The sequence below is a fragment of the Camellia sinensis genome, unplaced genomic scaffold (genome assembly GCF_055761805.1).
Source record: "Camellia sinensis isolate YWXY unplaced genomic scaffold, ASM5576180v1 Unanchor1, whole genome shotgun sequence".
NCBI classification, from domain to species: domain Eukaryota; kingdom Viridiplantae; phylum Streptophyta; class Magnoliopsida; order Ericales; family Theaceae; genus Camellia; species Camellia sinensis.
In genome coordinates, this window is record NW_028128987.1 from 17560234 (window position 1) to 17579009 (window position 18776).

The following is an 18776-nucleotide window of genomic DNA, read 5'->3' on the forward strand; positions in this document are numbered from 1 at the left end:
AGGAAGTGGTGAGGAAGGGTTCATACAGAAAATCACAATTACTCTGACAATGACTTTGTCTAGTTGAATTTTGAAAAAAGTAGAACATTGGAAAAGCTATGTTTTTACGAAAGCAAATAATAGATGCAACATATATTAAAAAGAAGAATTGAGGATTTTTTTTTTTTTTTTTTTTTTTTTTTTTTCCAGCTATTGACTTTGTATTAACTACTTGTCTATATTTCAAGATATGTGGAAACATCTAACTTCAACGCACGACTAAAACTTTGAAGAAATTTCACTAATTTGTATATCTACTTTTGACTATGTGATTCATATATATTTTTGACAAACAGAAATTTAGGGATGTATTGCCAAGGTACATCACATAAACCAAAAACAAAAGCAAAAGATTAGTACATATAATCAACGAAAGACCTATACAAAAATGATTGTAAAAAGTAGAATAAAAAATTAAGTTAATCATAGAACTCTCCTACTCAATAAAAATTACCCTAATCAAATTGCCCAAATCAAGTTGTTATACTTCTTTGTTCATTTAGACATATTGACAAACACATAGTTTACATAAATATAGAGAAAGGTACAAGAACAAAAATAACATGGTTGGATATTATACAACATAAATAATTGTATTTGATAGATTCTTTTGTGAAAGTTCAACCAGGGAAAACAAGCAAACAAATTAATTCCATTGTCTTTTCCAACCAGTGAATAAGAATGCAAGACTAAAAAGATGGCTTTCATTTCTTTATTGGACAAATTGTCAAACGCATGGCGAGCAAAATATAAAATTGTAGTAGTTCAATCAAACACCAACAAGACAAAAATCCATCAAGAAAAAAGAAGGTTTAACAAAAATAAAAAGTAACAGATTATAGTAAAGGAATAAAAAAATAACATGCCAGGTTATTTGGTTGTCGAAAACAACCGTGATAACATCCACGATATTGAAATCGCCAAAGCATATGAAATATTTTGATTTTTTAGAATTTGAAATTTGATAACTACTAAAAAGAATTCTCTAGACAGTATACATGGAGTTTGTTGGTTGGCTTCCCTTTCGGTTGTAAAGCAGCAAGCCTGTCTAGCAACACCTTTGGCATACACCTCAAATACGGCACCGCTCATCAAAGATGGCTTGTTGTAGAAGCTTACAAACAATCTTGCAAAAACTTTTCCAAGATGAGGGCAAGGTGGACAAATTACTCAGTGTCAGAACGCGTTAGAACAAGCTTATGCGCTTTTTATATATGTTATAGATTTTACTCCAATTAAATAGACTACGGTTTCTTTGTTAATGTTTACACCAATTAAATAGATTATATTTTGTAGATTGATTTTACTAATCAATCTATAAAATATCAACGTTTTTGCTCCTTTGTTTGTGTCATGCATTGGTTTTTATTTGACTAGTTTTGATATTTTATAGCAATTTTAGGATGATCGACATGGTGGGCCACAACTCCATCATCTATCGAAGTACTTTATTTTGTGTAATGTTTGAAAAGAATTAATAAAGATGGAGTGCTATGGGTATCTTGTCTGGCAATCTATAAAAAAAATCGATTTTGATACATTTATTAATTGCAAGTAAATTGATTATTACAGATACACATTGTTACACTTTCTCCAAACCAATAATCCGTATTGAACAAATAATGGGAAATCATAGTAACAATGTGTGGGTGTTGATTTCCGACCACACAACCAAGCGGGGAACTCGGCTGGAGAGCACCGGTAGAACAGATTAAGCCTGAACACCTGCCAACAAGAATATGAGAATACCGTGTTGGTTCGTCCACCCGGGGGCACTCCGACGATCAAGTTAGTAATCTTATCTCTCATAGATACCAATACAAGTACTTAAACTTCAAAAATGAAAGCATAAAAGCATCTCAAATAAAGCATACCTTAGACCCACGAGGGTGCCTTACTTTTATAATGATCAGTGTCCAACTTCCCCTAGAAGTCTTACTTCATGGGACTCTATCCTTTACATGGATAACATTTATCACAACTCACATTATTCAAATTAAGATGAACTCCCTCAAGAGTCCCATCTCTATCCAAATAGGTAGCTTAATGTCATCTAGGACTCTAGTCCTCTATCCAAATATCTCGAATTTTGGTATTATCGCACCATATCTCGGCACCATGGTCCGCCCACGTGGTACCTTGGCTAATAACCTCGGCCACATGGACTACCTAAAAATATGTCCCACAATTGCCCCCTAGGTTCTATTACCTCGGCAAACTGAGGTGATGTAACCTATACATGTACTTCCCCGACCGAGATCGTGACTCGTTGGCACCAAGAAACAAGGACTCAAATATCCATTCATCAAGAATCAAGAATCAATAACCAAGAACCATGAACCATCATGTTCCATTTCATCTAGGTCCAACATCTTGACAGAGATCGCACTGTTAGCAGAGATCATGACTTGCTAGTTCAAGAACATCAAGATCCTAGTATCTACTCATCAGAAACCAAGAATAAAAATATCAACATCTCAACTGAAATTATCATGTTAACCAAGGTCACCATCTCAATCGAGATCATCATCTCTACCTAAACCAATATCTCAACTGAGGTCATCATGTCAACCAAGATCACCATCTCTACCGAGATTAATATCTCAACTGAGATCGCACTTCTCAATCAAGATCATCATAAGATTGGAGCGTACCAATCACGTCTCCATCATGTCGCATCAGTTCTGCCCTCTGCCATCTGACGTCAGCACGGGCACGTTACGACTCGAAATCATAACTTTTTGCCATATTTTTCTAATTCCAGCAAAACCATTTCATCTTCCTATTTCATCTCTATCTGTGTCCCTAGACTCTCTTTCTCTTGGCCTCTACAAACCATCATCGCTATTCTTGAAGCATCCATTACTATGAAGACTCCCTTTGTGCCGAAGGTTCAAACTCTACCAGCTAAACCAGACTAACAGCTAAGCAATTCATCAATTGCTCCACACATCAACCCACTATCTCAATGGCAGTGAAAACATCGACATAGCGACAATCTTGCAGCTAGAACCAAGAACAGGAAACACCGAGGTCCTAAGCTCCCAGCCTTAGACCTTGATAATTTTCCAGTTGCTTTATCTGTGAGTAACCATCGTCGTAACCAATGACGACATGTCTCGCCAAACTCTTGTCGTAGAAGACCTTCTTGTTCACATCCCTAATATCATAACTGTGCAATCCATTCCATCTCCTTATAGTCAATCCAGCATGCTCATGCCTCCAGCAACTCAATATGAAGCAAGTGGACCAAGTTACTGCTGCCAAAGCTGAGGCCATTGGTAAGGCCAAAAAAAAAAGTCAACATAGCTTGTAACAAAGGCTACTATCTTGACTGGATGACATCCCTCAAAAAGATGTATGTCCCCGACGACTCACCCCTCCGTGATATGGGTCAGCTCAATGTCCCTTTTCCTCCCTCACCCAATTAATCTGAGGATGAGGCCGAGGAAGTAGAAGGGGCAGATGACGCGGAGGCCGAAGACAAGGAAGAGGCTGACATTGAGGTTACCGAGAAAGAATCTAAAGCTGCTGCTGGGGCCAAGTCCCCAACTCTGAATGAACAAGTCATTGACTTAACTCAGGATGAGGAGGATGGGGTTTAAAAGACCACTTCTGAGGCTGAGGTCGAGACTGCCAACAAGAGCCTAGATGACACACTACATGAGATCGACACCGAGGTCCAAGCTGAAAAATCTGCCCAGCTGTCTGCCGAGGCTGACACAACGCCAATTGCCAAGGCAGGGTAGAATGTGGAAAATGCATGAACTTTGGTTTTTCCTCATTTTTGTACTTTTCCTTCTTATTTTTGGACAACTGTAATCTTTTGTTTGAAAAATATTGGCTTTATATTTGGCTGATGTGCCCCTTTTGTCTTTGTAGATGAACAAGTAATCTCTTATGCCAGGCCGAAGTGCCTTTTTGTATCTGAACAAGTTTCTTTTCTAAATGCAAGTCTTATATTTTCTTCTGCGTGTTGAATGTATGTCTTCTTTTCTTTTATGCATGTTTGCTGCTTTCTTTCATACTTTTCATGCTTCCAAACTTAGAATATTTTTGCATTTCTTCAAAGTGTACCTTAACTGTATAATAACTCCGAGATACAATACCTCAGATAAACCATGACTGTTTGCCTCGGCTAACCATTTTCATACCTCGGCTAACACTTTAAAAATAAAAATATTTTTACAAGTGTTACTGCTGTTTTACCTCCATACGCTATCTTCTATTAAGACTTCACCATTTCCAAGTTTTGACAACCTGGTTGGTCACCTCGTGTAACATGTACCTCGGATACTTTATTTCATCATTGCATCGACTAACTCTAACTTGTAAATTTCTCTGAAATTTCAATAAGTGTTAAGCCCATTTCTGAAAATTTCAACAAGTGTCAACTCTTAAGTTTGTTCATCACTCCAACTCCCTGCTCCCTAATGTGAACCTAAGTTCCACTTAAGTTCATATTAAGCATGTGACTATGGTTTTTTGCCGAAGTTAGATTCAAACAAAGGCTTCCTGAGGTGTTTCAACTTTGGTTTCTCTATTAATGAACTTAGTTCCATTCTGAGTTTGACTCTGCCGATATGGCAAGTCCAGGTTAATTCAATTTAGTTCGACTCCATTATATGGCGAAGTTGAATTACAAGTATAATTCAACTCTGCCATATAATGAGTCTAAGTTATTCGTCATGTTTCATTCAGATGTATCACCAACTTAGTTTAACTCTATTATATGCAAGTATAATTCGACTCTGCCATATAATAAGTCTAAGTTATTCATCATGTTTCATTCAGAAATATCGCCAACTTAGTTCAATTCTATTATATGCAAATATAATTCAACACTGCCATATAATAAGTCTAAGTTATTCGTCATGTTTCATTCAGAAACATCACCAACTTAGTTCAACTCTATTATATGCAAGTATAATTCAACTCTGCCATATAATAAGTCTAAGTTATTCGTCATGTTTCATTCAGAAACATCACCAACTTAGTTCAACTTTATTATATGCAAGTATAATTCAACTGTGCCATATAATAAGTTTAAGTTATTCGTTATGTTTCATTCAGAAACATTGCCAACTTAGTTCAACTCTATTATATGCAAGTATAATTCAACTCTACTATATAATAAGTCTAAGTTATTCGACATGTTTCATTCATACGTATCGTCAACTTAGTTCAACTCTATTATATGCAAGTATAATTCAACTTTGCCATATAATAAGTCTACGTTATTCGTCATGTTTCATTCAGAAATATTGTCAACTTAGTTCAACTCTATTATATGCAAGTATAATTCAACTCTGCCATATAGTAAGTCTAAGTTATTCGTCACATTTTATTTAAAAACATCACTAACTTAGTTCAACTCTATCATATGCAAGTATAATTCGACTCTGCCATATAATAAGTCTACGTTATTCGTCATGTTTCATTCAGAAACATCACCAACTTAGTTCAACTCTATCATATGCAAGTATAATTTAACTCTGCCATATAATAAGTCTAAGTTACTCATCATGTTTCATTCAAAAATATCGCCAACTTAGTTCAACTCTGTCATATGCAAGTATAATTCAACTCTACCATATGATAAGTCTAAGTTACTCGTCATGTTCACCATGGGAACATCGCCATAAGACATTTCGGTCTTATCGCACAATCATGGATTCCAACAACATTTTCATGCTTTTTTACATAAGCTTCGACATCCTCTTGCATGTAAGATCACCAGAATCCCTATGATATAGCTCTGTGGGCAAGGGATTTGCCCCCTGCATGGATCTCGTGTAAAAGGTCTTCAACCTGGGAAAGATGTACATATCGCAATAGAGGTCCAGTAAAAGTCTTTCTGTACATATGGCTTTCTACCAATAGGAAGAACCTAACCGATTTCAGTCTGATCTTGTGTGCTTCTTTTTTGTCTTCTGGGATCTGGGATCTACTCATTTAGGTTGAGCTCTTGTCTTCTTGGACTTAATCATCTAGGCAAAGATCATGTCTTCTGGGATCTGGGATCCGAGATCTAGAATTCGAAATCTGCTCACTTAGGCTGAGCTCTTGTCTTCTCAGACCTAATCATCTAGGCCGAGATCTTGTCTTCTAGGATCTGGAATCCGAGATCTGCTCACTTAGGCTGAGCTCTTGTCTTCTCGGACCTACTCATCTAGGCTGAGATCTTGGCTTTTGGGATCTGGAATCTGGGATCTGCTCACTTAGGCTGAGCTCTAATCTTTTTGGACCTACTCATCTAGGTCGAGATCTTATCTTCTAGGATTTGGGATCAGAGATTTGGAATCCGAGATCTGCTCACTTAGACTGAGCCCTTGTCTTCTTGGACCTAATCATCTAGGAATAGATTTTTGTTAGACTTATTTATTTTGATGATTTATTTAATTATGTTTTAATTTATTTGAAAGAGAAAAATAAAATCTAAAATTTATTTTGATGATTTATTTAATTATATTTTAATCAAAATTTACTTTGATGATTTATTTGAAAGAGAAAAATAAAATTGTAACAAGCCCCCGGGGGGCCTCGCCACAGCTCGGACTCGACTTTTTGTCAGTCACGGTTCTAAGTCTGAACCAAAGAGTCCAAATCCGGCAAATCGTTTTGAGAAAACTGATTTTTGAAAGAAGTGCCAAACATGGACTGCTTTGCCAGATACAGAGTCGCCACCTAAATATTTTATTTTGGGAAATTTAGGAAACCCTGACTCGGTGCCAAAAGGCCACGTGTCCGTCATCACCAAAGTTGCCTCGGCTCGGGAACTTGGGTACGATTGGGGAAGGTCACTTCGTGAGCACCCCCGCTCGCCCGGTCATAGACCGGCCTCTACTAACCATGATATCAATTTTTGAAAACATTGTGAGTTCTTATTCCAGTTTATTAGCCTAGGTTTACTATGTGATGCGCACAGCATACAAATATAGACCGGGTCGCCTGAATTGGAATGAAACATTTCATGTTTGTTTTTGAAAATGGTTTGCTACCCGCAGGTAGGCTTTAAAACATTTGATGATTTATTCCAATTTAAGTAACCCAACCTTCACCCACAGGCATTCAGGCAGTTATATCACATAAGCAATTAGCCTCATGGTAAGCATGCTATTCATGGCAGTCACTCACACGCATGCAAGGATGCTAAAACATAAAGCTTACCGGGTACTCCAAGCCAAAATAGAAACTTCATTAGAAATCATGTATGATCCTAATTATACAGAAATGCCTAATGCAACGCATGCAAAATGCAATTATAGCAGGCTCGGCTATTCTATGATGGTATATGAAATGTTGCAACTATCATGTATTCAATTTAGAATTAAAAAATACAATGTAGTTAATATGATGCGCTGAGCCCGGTGCATGCAATACAAATGAATGATGCAAACATGCTGTCATACTGTATGCTAATTTAAATATGCCCTAATCTAACCATCATAAGCAGGTAAATAAAAGGGAGAAAGACGTGGGGTTGGAAGACATACATCACACTCACGCACACTTATTACAATTATGCCCTCGCACAGAGGGTCCGAATAAATATACAGTCCAAATATTATAGTCCCGAATAAAAGAATATTACAGTCCAAAAAAATATACAAATTCCTAATTAATTAATGAATTAACTAAGAAAGCAAATAAAACTGGCGTGCAAGCCAGGGACTGCCTTGCTTCTGATGGATGATGCATGTCCGGGTCGTCTTGCGCGGAAATCCACCGGAATGCCCCGATTAGCCTCTGTTTACACCTGTTCTTGAAATGCGTGCCAATTCCCAAAAGGTTGCTGATTCTTTGTTTTGCTGCAACAGAGAGCAGGAAAGGGGCATAGCAATGTATTTGCACAGATATATGCATGTCTCGATCCTCGTGCCACCAATCACGCATACCGAGGCATGATGGCCGAGGAGTCGAAATGCACAACTCAATATAGGATGAATGCACATGAAACTACAGCTAAAACCCAACTCTATCATGGATAATCCGGAGTGTCGGTGACTGGGAAATTGAGACACATTCCGTCACTCGGAGTACGAAATGTACCTCGTTTCCCGTGCCCGAGCTAACTCCTATCCCGAACACGATGCAATATGCATGATATGCATGAAATGCAACTAAGATACAATCCTAACATACACAATGCTATGGAAATGAGATGCCTCGAAATGCGTGCACGCGGGCACGCAAACCGAGAAAATGACAGAATGCAATCTAAGATACAATCTAGCATGCACTATGCTGTGAAAATGAAGTGCTTCGAAATGCGTGCACACGGGCACACAAACCGAGGCGATGGCGGAATGCGATGTAATGACATGGAAACATGATATGGACTTATACCAACATGAGTGAGCCTCAGCTACACTCACATAGGATGCCGACAGATAAAAATGAGGTGCCTCGAAATACGTGCACACGGGCACGCAAACCGAGGCGATGACATACGCAATGCAAATGACATGAAAACATGATATGGACTTATACCAACATGAGTGAGCCTCATCCACACTCACATAGGATGCCGGCGGATAAAAATGAGGTGCCTCGAAATGCGTGCACACGGGCACGCAAACCGAGGCGATGACATACGCAATGCAAATGACATGAAAACATGATATGGACTTATACCAACATGAGTGAGCCTCAGCCACACTCACATAGGATGCCGGCGGATAAAAATGAGGTGCCTCAAAATGCGTGCACACGGGCACGCAAACAGAGGCGATGACATACGCAATGCAAATGACATGAAAACATGATATGGACTTATGCCAACATGAGTGAGCCTCAGCCACACTCACATAGGATGCCGGCGGATAAAAATGAGGTGCCTCGAAATGCGTGCACACAGGCACGCAAACCGAGGCGATGACATACGCAATGCAAATGACATGAAAACATGATATGGACTTATACCAACATGAGTGAGCCTCAGCCACACTCACATAGGATGCCGGCGGATAAAAATGAGGTGCCTCGAAATGCGTGCACACGGGCACGCAAACCGAGGCGATGACAGAATGTGATGTAAATGACATGAAATGGATAGCAATCATTCTAATGGAATTTCAGCACCAAAATATGGGGGAAAACAGTCCCGAAATGAGGCGAAATGACATGAAATGCATGGAATTGTCCCGAAATGCGAATTTAGGCACCCGAAATGGCCTATAGCTATGCCAAACATGCACAACATGGACATGCAATGCAAAGACAGAAGCTAGACAGTCCCAAAAAAGGCACTTTCACAGTTATAAACATGGCCAAACAGCAAGCATAGGTATGGCAAAAATGGCATGCAAGAATAGGGGCCAAGAGAGGGGTAATGAAGCAAGTGATATAAGAAAAACCCAAACTGAAAAATTTCCTTCTACAACATTGAAGAGGGACCAAAAATATGGACATTTACAGTATATGGCAGCCTCAAAATCAGTATACAAACATGGTAGAAATGTGATGCAAAATGAGGCTCAAAAGTGGCTATAACATGAGGTATGCAAAATAATCACCAAACAGCCAAAGACCCTTAATAAAACATGTAGAATGGGCCAAAATAAGACTATTTCCAGAACTGTAAAATGGCCAAAAACAAAAGCATGGTAGGCTAACATTGCATGCAAGAATGGGGAATAAAAGAGGAGTATAACATGAAGTGGCATAAGGAGGTCTCAAACCATGAAAGGACCTAAATGAAGGATGAAGAATGGACCAAAATAAGCACCTTTTCAGAACTGTAAAATGGCCAAAAACAAAAGTATGGTAGGCTGCCATTGCATGCAAGAATGGGGAATCAAAGAGGAGTATAAAGGTAGGTACAACATGGAAGTCCCAAATGGTGTTGAGCCCTTCTTCAATGTTGAAGAGGGGCTCAAAATAAGCCTAATATCAGTTTACAACATGCTCAAAATCAGATTTCTCATGGGCCAAAAATAGCATGCAAAATTATGACATATAAGAGGATCAATGAAGCAAGTGCATCATGGAGGGCTCAAACAGGGTTGAGCCCTTAATGAAAAGTGAAAATGAGCTCAAAAGAGGGTCCCTTTCAGTTAGGGCCGGAGCTTGAAACAAAAAGCAAGTGGGGCTTACAAATGGATCAAGAAAAAAGGGTCAAAGTGAAGAAATGTTACTCACCCTTGAAGACTAAGACTTTTGTTGCTTCTTGGATCAATTTGCAGCTCCTTTGGCCTTTGAGAAGCCTTCCTTGTTGCTGGAAATGAGGTGGTGGTGGTGGTAGAGCTTGGTGGTGTAGAAGAAATGGTGCTTAGGGACTTAGAGGTTTTTGAAGAAATGAGAGGTATAGAGATAGAGTTGTGTATGGAGGCTTGAAGAACAATTTTTCTAACCCTTGTAAGTGAAGCCACCAGCTGGTTATAAGGGTCCAAAAGGGGGTGTAAAGGTGGGGGAAAAGGAGACAAACTTTCCCCCACAAAATATCCCCCGGATAAAGATCTTTTATGGGGGATAAAGCTCCACAGCTGTAAAGTGCACAGTGCCAAGATCTCGGCCGGCCTGTTACTTTTGCTCCAGGTGGCCGGCCGGCCACACCGCCTAGCCGGCCGGCTAGGGGTCAAAAGGGTCAATCAGATTTTCTGGCCGGCCACCAACTGGTAGTGTTCTCCTATGTGTGTACAACACAACCCTGTGGTTAAAAGTCCAAGAAAGTGGGTCCAAGGGGTTCAACATTAGCTCAGAAAGAGGGGTTCAAAAGGGTCAGGTGGAATTACTGGCCGGCCACCAACTTTTAGGGTCCTCCCATGTGTGTACATCACAAATATGTGGTTCAAAGTTCGAGAAAAAGGGTCCAAAGGGTTCAACATTAGCCCGGAAGGAGGGGGTCAAAAGGGTCAAGTAGCATTAATGGCCGGCCACCAACTTTTAGGATCCTCCCATGTGTGTACATCACAAATATGTGGTTCAAAGTTCGAGAAAATGGGCCCAAGGTGTTCAACATTAGCCCGGAAGTGCGAAAACGGGCGCCGGAGGGCGTCGGAGGATGTATAACTGGTTGCCGCAACAATTGCTGGCCTCCCGCCCTTCAGTGACCTCCCCGGTGATAAAACAGAGGTACCTGCCAAAAATGAACGAAAACCGTTGCAAAACGAATGCTCGGGGACCAAAACGCGCAGTTCGAGGTCCCGAGAATGGGCTGTTAAGCACCGAAAGTGGCGTTCGGCCACGAAGTGGGTTTCTCAGGCCCCAGTGTCCCTTAAAAGGGAGAAAATAGGAAGTATGCCAAAAATTAGAGCAATAGGAGATGGTTAAGCGGTCCCGAACCGAGGCACACGACCTACAGTCCCGAAAAACCAGAAACCGGACTCCGAAATGGGAAAAATGGCCTACGGCCACCAAATGTAGCCTACGGCCACTGAGAGATGGTCTACCGGACCCCTCCCTCCCCTCAGGAAAAGAAACAAAGAAAACCGAGTCTGGTTCGCAAACCGAGACAAGGCCCAGAAGAGGGTTCGGAAGTCCGGAGGCAGGGCTCACGGCCGCAACTCTGAAACTTCTGAACAAGCACATTATGCAACATCACCAAGTGCTCAGTCGGTGACGTCTGAGTCTTAAGGTCGGTCAAAAATGGGGTGTCTACAAAAATCAAAATTTATTTTGATGATTTATTTGAAAGAGAAAAATAGAATCAAAATTTATTTTGTCCCATTATTTCTCACCTAAGCCTTTGTCTTAAATGTTGTTAGAATGTATTTAATATTTGATTAAATCAGGAGTTCAAACAGCCCAAAACAAAGGTTCAAACAACCTAGCACAGCAGCAGGCCAAAAGGTTCAAAAGGTTCAAGTGGAAGATATTCAAATTAGTAATGATGGAAGTATAACGACTATAAACGGCTATAAAGGTTCAAAAGGCCAAAAGGTTCAAAAGGTTCAAGTGAAAGATATTCAAATTTATAATGATGGAGTGAAAGATATTCAAATTGGTAATGATGGAAGTACAATGGCTATAAATTCAAATAACTACAACGACTATAAACGGCTATAATTTTCATTATATACACCAAAGCTTCTAATGTAAACAAGTTATAAAAAATCAGAAAATATTCTTTGATTTATAATCACTCACATCTATTCTCAGAAATTATACACTGAGCCTTATAGCATTAAGCTCATCTTTCCTGTGTGAGGTTTACAGAAAAATCAGAGTTTCATTTTTATATCTATCTTTGAGAGATATTTATTGTAAGCTTTCTTTGAAAGTAAAAATATTATTTCATCATGTAAAAGTGTTGCAAACACCATGTTCTTGAAATCTTGAGAGTGATTGTAAATCACCTAAGATTTGCAAGGGTTTGGGCTTGTGAAGTCTGTGTAAAATCCGTGGAGGATTGCTCCATTTGTAAAGAGGTTGTTAGCACCCATGTGAAGCTAGAAGATAGTGAAAAATCTCAAGTGAAGCTTGAGGAGTGGATGTAGGCTTGGTTGAAGCCGAACCACTATAAATCTGTTTGTCTCCTTTTCCCTAATCTCTTTACTTTCCTGCAACTGCTATAGCTATCTAATATTTATGTGTTAATCATTTGATTTACCCTGTATGTTAGTTATACTTCATTGTTATTTTGCTTGATCATTTACTACTAAGTTCATCATTGTGCTTGTTAATAATTTGTTGTACTAGTAGTTAATTTTATTGGGATATTATTAATTTTAATTTGTAGAAACCTAATTCATCCCCTCATCTTAGGTTGTCTTTTGGGTAACAATTGGTATCAGAGCATGGGGCTCTTGTTTAGATTTAACAATCTTGAGTTTTTGATCCATAGCAACCATGTATTTTACTTACTCTGCTGTAGGACAAGCTAGTAATATGCCACCTCTCTTTGATGGTAGTAATTACATTCATTGGAAAGAAAAAATGATTTTGTATCTTCATACTACCAATTATACTTTGTGGCTCATTATCACTAAAGGTCCTAAAATCCCTACCAAGGTGTAGACCATATTAGTGTGCCTAAACTTGAGGATGAATTTGATGAACGTGATTATAAACTCCTTCAAGCTGATGCTAAAGCTAAGCTTATTCTTGTGTGTGGACTAGATGCAAATGAGTACAATAGAATTTTTAGGTGTATTACTGCTAAAAAGATTTGGGATAAACTTGAAATCACCTATGAAGGAACTAGCCAAATAAAAGAGCTCGGATGGACATGCTTATTCGTGATTATGAACTTTTTACTATGGAATCATTTAAACCTATTTCTGAGATGTTTTATAAATTTACCAATATTATTAATGCTCTAAAATCTCTTGGTAAATCTTTTATTAATGGTGAGCTTGTAAGAAAAATACTTAGGTCTTTGCGAAATGAATGGGAAGCTAAGGTTATAGCTATCCAAGAAGCATAAGACCTAACAAAATTAGGCTCCTAGGCTCACTCATGGCTCATGAACTTTCAATGATGGATGACAGCAAAAAGGAAGCCAATTGGGGAGAAAATAATGGAGTGGCCAATCTGTGTCTCATGGCCCTTGGAGAAGAAGAATTCACTCAAGATGAGGTAATTTCTAATTATATAGAACTTGAAAGTGTTTTCAATGAATTACATGACATATTTAGAAACCTAATTCACCCCTTCTCTTAGGTTGTCTTTTGGGTAACAATCTTGTCTTCTAGGATCTGGGATTCGGGATCTACTTGCTTAGGCTGAGCTCTTATCTTCTCGGACCAAATCATCTAGGAATAGATCTTGTCTTCTAGGATCTGGGATTCAGGATCTGAAATTCGGAATCTGCTCACTTAGGCTGATCCTTCTATACTTGAAAGTCATCTCCTTGGGAGCGCTCATGCCCCTGTCTTTGCATCCCTTCTGGAAGGGTCTTCATTCCATTAATGTCAACACATTCTCCATTTTCGCTAAACTAGTCGTTGCCGACATGTTGATCTTGCACGATGATGGCCATCTATTCTAACTAAGTTCCCACAGACGGCGCCAAATTGTGTGTGTTGATTTCCGACCATACAACCAAATGGGGAACTCAACTAGAGAGCTCCGGCAGAATAGATTAAGCCCGAACACCTGCCAACAAGAATATGAAAATACTGCGGTGGTTCATCCACCTGGGGACACTCCGACGATCAAGTCAGTAATCTTATCTTTCACAGATATTGATACAAGCACTTAAATTTCAACAATGAAAGCATAAGAGTATCTCAAATAAAGCATATCTTAGACTCATGAGGGTGCCTTACTTTTATAATGATCAGTGTCCAACTTCCCCTAAAAGTCTTACTTCATAGGACTATATCCTTTATATGGATAACATTTATCACAACTCACATTATTCAGATTAAGATGAACTATGTCAAGAGCCCCATCCCTATCTAAATAGGTAGCTTGATGTTATTTAGGACTCTAGTCCTCTATCCAAATATCTCGAATTCCGGTATTATCGCACCATATCTCGGCACTATGGTCCGCCCACGTGGTATCTCGGTTAACAACCTTGACTACGTGGACTACCTAAAAATAATGTCCCCACACAATGTATAAGGCTACTACGAAAACACTAAAAATATATCAAAACAAACAATATTACCAAGTTTAAGGATTTCCTATTTAACTTAAATTTGTTGTTTGAGAAAAAATGATCATGAAACATTTATTCATTCAAAATTAGCACTAGCTCTGTGACAGATGCCTCACCTATCTTTAGAACATGCTGAAACACACTATAAGAGACTACAAAAAAAATAATAATAATAAATAAATAAATAAATAAGGCTTTTAGAGACTAAAAATTAGGGATAAAATTATTTTTAGGAATCAAATATTTTTGTTACGAAAAGTATCGTTATTTTGTTTTTGATAACAATTAGGCATTAGTAATGAATTATTATCTTTTTATGACCAAATTTTTTATCTAAAAAAATAAACTATTTTGAGACAAAATTATTTTGTTCTTAAAAGTTCATTTATTAGTGACCATTTCAAAATTTTGTCGCTAAAAGCCTTGTTTTGGATTTTTCAGGCCGATCTTTTAGCGACAGGTCCGTAAATGTCTTTTACAACAAAATTTTTACTTTTAAAGACAAAAATATTTAATCTGTATAACCCTTATTTATTGTAGTGAGAGTCTATATTAGATCTGAAAAATGCTTTATTTTATTTTATTGTATTTTTTTTTTTATCTATTTGTTTGTTCTTTTGGGGTAAGTGCTCTCCACTTACTTCTTTTACTACAGTTCTAGGAGATTGAAAGTGAAATCACAAAAAATTTACCATACATTGCTTATTATACAACAAACAAGCACTTTATTTTAACTTATTGGTCGAATACAAAGCATACTAGGAAAATTGCTACAATAACTAGCCTAATTGGAAATCATTTTTAAACTATTCCTCCTCATTTGTTTTCTCGACAAGATGCCTAATTACAACTTTAGAATTTTCTCTCCAACTTTTATCCATTCTATAATTTAGATTCATTTCATAAATTCACATTCAAATTCAAATTCAAATTTATTTCATAGTTAGATCCACACTATAATTTAATGTCCACAACCACAAGTCCATCACCCTAATTTTTCCCTTATAGGAACATTTCTGATTACTAAAATCATAAAAAAAAAATTAAAAAATAAAGAAAGAAGAAAGCTTCAAATTAGATAATAATAAAAAAAAGAAAAAGAAAAAAAGAAAAGGAAAACCGTTTAGAAGGCCTTTGATTACCTTTTTCTTTTCTTTTTTTTTTCACTCTCTCTCTTCCCCCCCCCCCCCCCCCCCTCTCTCTCTTCCCCCCTCTCTTTCTTGATAGATCAACTTTGTTTTGTTTTGTTTTGGCATTCCTTCAAACAAACATGAAAAATGAGTGAAAGTACTAATTAATTATCACTAATGATGTGATAGTGGGTCCTATCCACTGTCACAATATTTTTGTGCCTTATTTTTATTTATTTATTTTTTTAAAATAGTTATCAACTCATTAATGGTACTTTAGAACACCACTTTTAGTGAGATATAACATTACTGAACATGCAAATGCGTGCAAACACCGAAAACAGTTCACACAATAAACAGCCTAATTACAAATCACAATCCTCTCTTTCTCTCTTATTTTTTTTATTATTTTGAATTTCTTGCTTTTTCTATTTTATTCTTCTCATTATAACAAGACACCAATGACTAGTAGTATGAAAAGAATAAGAAGTCAATCATCAATTAAGATTTAGAAAATACAATACATGTCAAAAAGCCCCATGAAAGCCCTTGATTTCTCTTTCTTTTCATTTTCTCCCCCAATTACAACAAAAAAGTACACATGCTAGGCAAGAACTCTTTTCTTAAAGACCTCCATGTCCCTAGCTACAATCTTACACCTAATCAAACTCCCAATTGTATTCATTGCCATCTTAGCATCCTTCCACCTATTCCCATCAGCCAACTTCTTATACAAGTAGCTCTCAAATGTCATCCTTTGCACGTACTCATCCCCACACAACTCCACCAATGCCTCTCTCCCTGCATTACTTCCATAAAACACATTTTGCAACAAATCTAAAAACCTAAAAGTGGTAATGTATTTTGCATCCCACTCTCTCAAATACTCCCTCTTCAGATCGTCCTCATCGATCATCCTATCCCCACCTTCCGATGCCCTCACGATTGCTTCCCCACACATTCGACCGCTCTTGGCTGCAAAATAAATGCCCTCACCCGAGCATTTGGTCACGTAACCAGCCGCATCACCAACTAGGGCAACCCGACCCCGAACTCGAACCGGACGCGGATGCTCCGGTATTGGGTGGGCCTCCACTTTAATCACTTTTCCGCCACTAATTTTAGATTTTACTCTGGCTCTAATAGCGTGTTGAAATAATTTAATATCTTGCTTCGAGCACACCGTGCCGGTCCCCACCGCCACGTGATTGCATTTGGGGAAAACCCACGCGTAAAAATCGGGCGACACGTCATTCCCCACGTACATCTCCGCGAGATTTTGATAGTACTCCATTTTATCATCAGGCAATTTGATTCTCTCTTGAAAAGCAATGGCACAAGCGTAATTTCCAGCTTTGATCGACTTGGCGACTCGGCTGTTCGCGCCATCGGCTCCAATCACAACATCAACGGCCAGCGATCGCCGAGATCCTCCGATCGTGTGGTGCACGACGTACGGCGCGCCAGCCGACGACGGGAGCTCTAGATTCGTGACGAGGGCTTTCAGGAGAGTGGCGCCGCTGGACTCGGCGCGCGAGCGGAGGTAGGAATCGAGGACCTCGCGGCGGAGCATGGAGATGAACTCGTGGGGCTTTAGGGTTTTGCCGAAATCGACGGTGAGATTCGAAGGAGAGATGATCTTCATGTGAGTCACTTTCCGATCGATGAGCTCAGGCGGGATGGAGAACTCGTCAAGCATGCAGAGAGGGATGGCGCCGCCGCAGGGCTTGGCGGAGTCGGGGCTGCGCTCGAAGAGGAAGGTTTCAATGCCGCCGGAGGCGAGGGATTCGGCGGCGGAGGAGCCGGCGGGACCACCGCCTATGACGGCGGCTCGAAGCTTGCGGCCGGAGATGGGTGGGTGGGTGGATTTAGCGGAGATGATGAAGGACGTGGCTGGTTTTGAGAGAGGTTTCGATGGGGTTTTGAGAGTGAGGTGAGAGTGCAGAAGAAGGTGTGTTTGGGAGGCCATTTTTTGGATTTTGGAAGTAGAAATGAGATTAGGGTTTTTAAAACTTCGATTGAGAGAGAGTAGAGATCTCTGTATTTAGGAATTGTCTGGAGTTTTTGTTTTTTAAATTAAAAAGTTGAGAAAAAAATATGGATGTTTAGATTAATTTTTAACTTTTTATGAAAAAATATATATTAAAAAATTGTATAAATAAGTGCATAGGAGTAGTGACGTAGCCCGTACAGTCTGGCAGAGTAGTGGGCGGATTAGGAGATAGGAAATGATTGTCTCATTTTCGAGTTTATATTAGACGGTGTTGTTCGGCCCTTGGGAGCCTACCGCGGGTCCCGTTTTGTGAATCGAAACCGTTCAATGTGTAGAACTCGTCGAGTTCTATATGCTTGTAAAAAATCACGGTGATCGGATATCGATAGCTATCTGATCGTGTTAGTTTTTTTGTCAACTGTTAACTATAATACAATCTATTTTTTATACAAAACTGATTTGATCATATAGTTAACGATATTCGATCAACGTGATTTTTACAGGCATATATTACTTGACAAGTTTTACACATTAACGATTCAGATTATTAAAACGAGACTTGTAATGGGCCCCCATTGGCCCAACATCACCCTCCAATTTAATGAATATATATACCTAATTTTCTTTTTTTTCTTTTGACAGCCCACTTTCATCAGTTCAGTACCAGTCACGTCAACTGGTTGATTTGTATTAAAATATTGTGTAAATTAATTTTTTTATATTTTTAATTTGTGAATAGTGATAATTTTTTAATTTTTTTAATAACTTTTTAGAATGCCAAATCAGACCTTAGTTTTATTTTTGAAAGTAGGTTAAAAATTAGTTTTTTAATTTTTTTTTAAAATTTATATAAAGGAGAGGAATTTATTAGAAAATTCTTTTTCAAGTGTTTGTATTTCAATTAGTCCATATTATTTGGACATTTGATCTATCAAATCATAATTCTCATATTCAATGTATTTTATAGACATTTCTACCCTTACAAATAATTTTTGAACGGTTAGCAATTTGGTGATGTAAACATTCATATTTTACAATGTGAATATTCATATTGACATGTTAA

At 38.5% G+C, this 18776-nt stretch overlaps 1 protein-coding gene across 1 annotated transcript; it reads right to left on the reverse strand.

Moving 5' to 3' along the window:
• Nucleotides 1-16194: 16194 nt before the first annotated feature.
• On the reverse strand, nucleotides 16195-17801 carry LOC145814208 (geranylgeranyl diphosphate reductase, chloroplastic-like). Its single transcript, XM_082910758.1, has one exon. It carries the CDS (start codon nucleotides 17687-17689, stop codon nucleotides 16325-16327), a length of 1365 nt encoding a protein of 454 aa, XP_082766884.1. The 5' UTR covers nucleotides 17690-17801; the 3' UTR covers nucleotides 16195-16324.
• Between the last annotated feature and the right edge of the window lie 975 nt (nucleotides 17802-18776).